This window comes from Physella acuta, unplaced genomic scaffold (assembly GCF_028476545.2).
Source record: "Physella acuta isolate Inbredline_101_S28 unplaced genomic scaffold, ASM2847654v3 ptg000774l, whole genome shotgun sequence".
Taxonomy (NCBI): Eukaryota; Metazoa; Mollusca; class Gastropoda; family Physidae; genus Physella; species Physella acuta.
This window is the reverse complement of record NW_026732292.1, coordinates 715,672-716,379: the sequence shown is the minus strand read 5'-3', so window position 1 is coordinate 716,379 and position 708 is coordinate 715,672. Positions and strand designations below refer to the sequence as shown.

The window sequence follows — 708 nt, the reverse complement described above, 5'->3', positions numbered from 1 at the left end:
TCACTGGCACTGAAAAGACAACAAGAACTTGAACATCTCAAGATTGACATACTGTGGTGGATGATAATGAAAGTTTTCTATTCCAATGGACATTTCCCACATATCTAAGAAAATGACTTTATCTTCTATGCCTTTGAACCTTTCTCGTATTATATGGATATACTGGGGTCCTAAAGGATCTCCTCCAATTGCATGGTTGTAATTGTAATATAAAGAAGCAATGTGAGGACCTCTAAGTCCTATCAAGACGTTGGGGTTTTCTTCAAGCAGTTTTTCTATGGCGGTTCTCAGAGATTTCATACGTAACGACAGCACAGCGAGATGGGAAGCCGTGTAATGGAGGTAATACTGAATGATGAGAATATGTTTCTGGTTTTTTGGAAGCTTCTGTATAAAACTTGGAATCCCGGTATAATTTTCATTTCTTTGTGAGTATGTATACACCGGTCCTTCGTGGCAAAATACATTTATGGAGAGTCCAGTCTCAGGCTTGATGCATGTCCCTCTCAATGGGTATCCACCTTCTGTTTTGTTACATTTTGTTAGCTCTAGAATCACATCATAGGTCATCCTGGCATTTGAGTCCCCGAAGATCCAGACGGATGTGTTTCTGAGGCATTTTAATGTCCAGTTTGTATTGATGACCCCTACGTCCTTACAGACCAGAGACTTCCAGATATTGCCAGGTGTCCAGATGCCTTTAGGCAT

At 40.5% G+C, this 708-nt stretch overlaps 1 protein-coding gene across 1 annotated transcript; it reads right to left on the bottom strand.

The window, feature by feature from the left end:
* LOC131950622 (NXPE family member 2-like) lies at positions 1 to 708 on the bottom strand. The gene has a single exon (XM_059312827.1). The coding sequence runs from the start codon at positions 706 to 708 to the stop codon at positions 1 to 3; it is 708 nt and encodes a 235-aa protein (XP_059168810.1).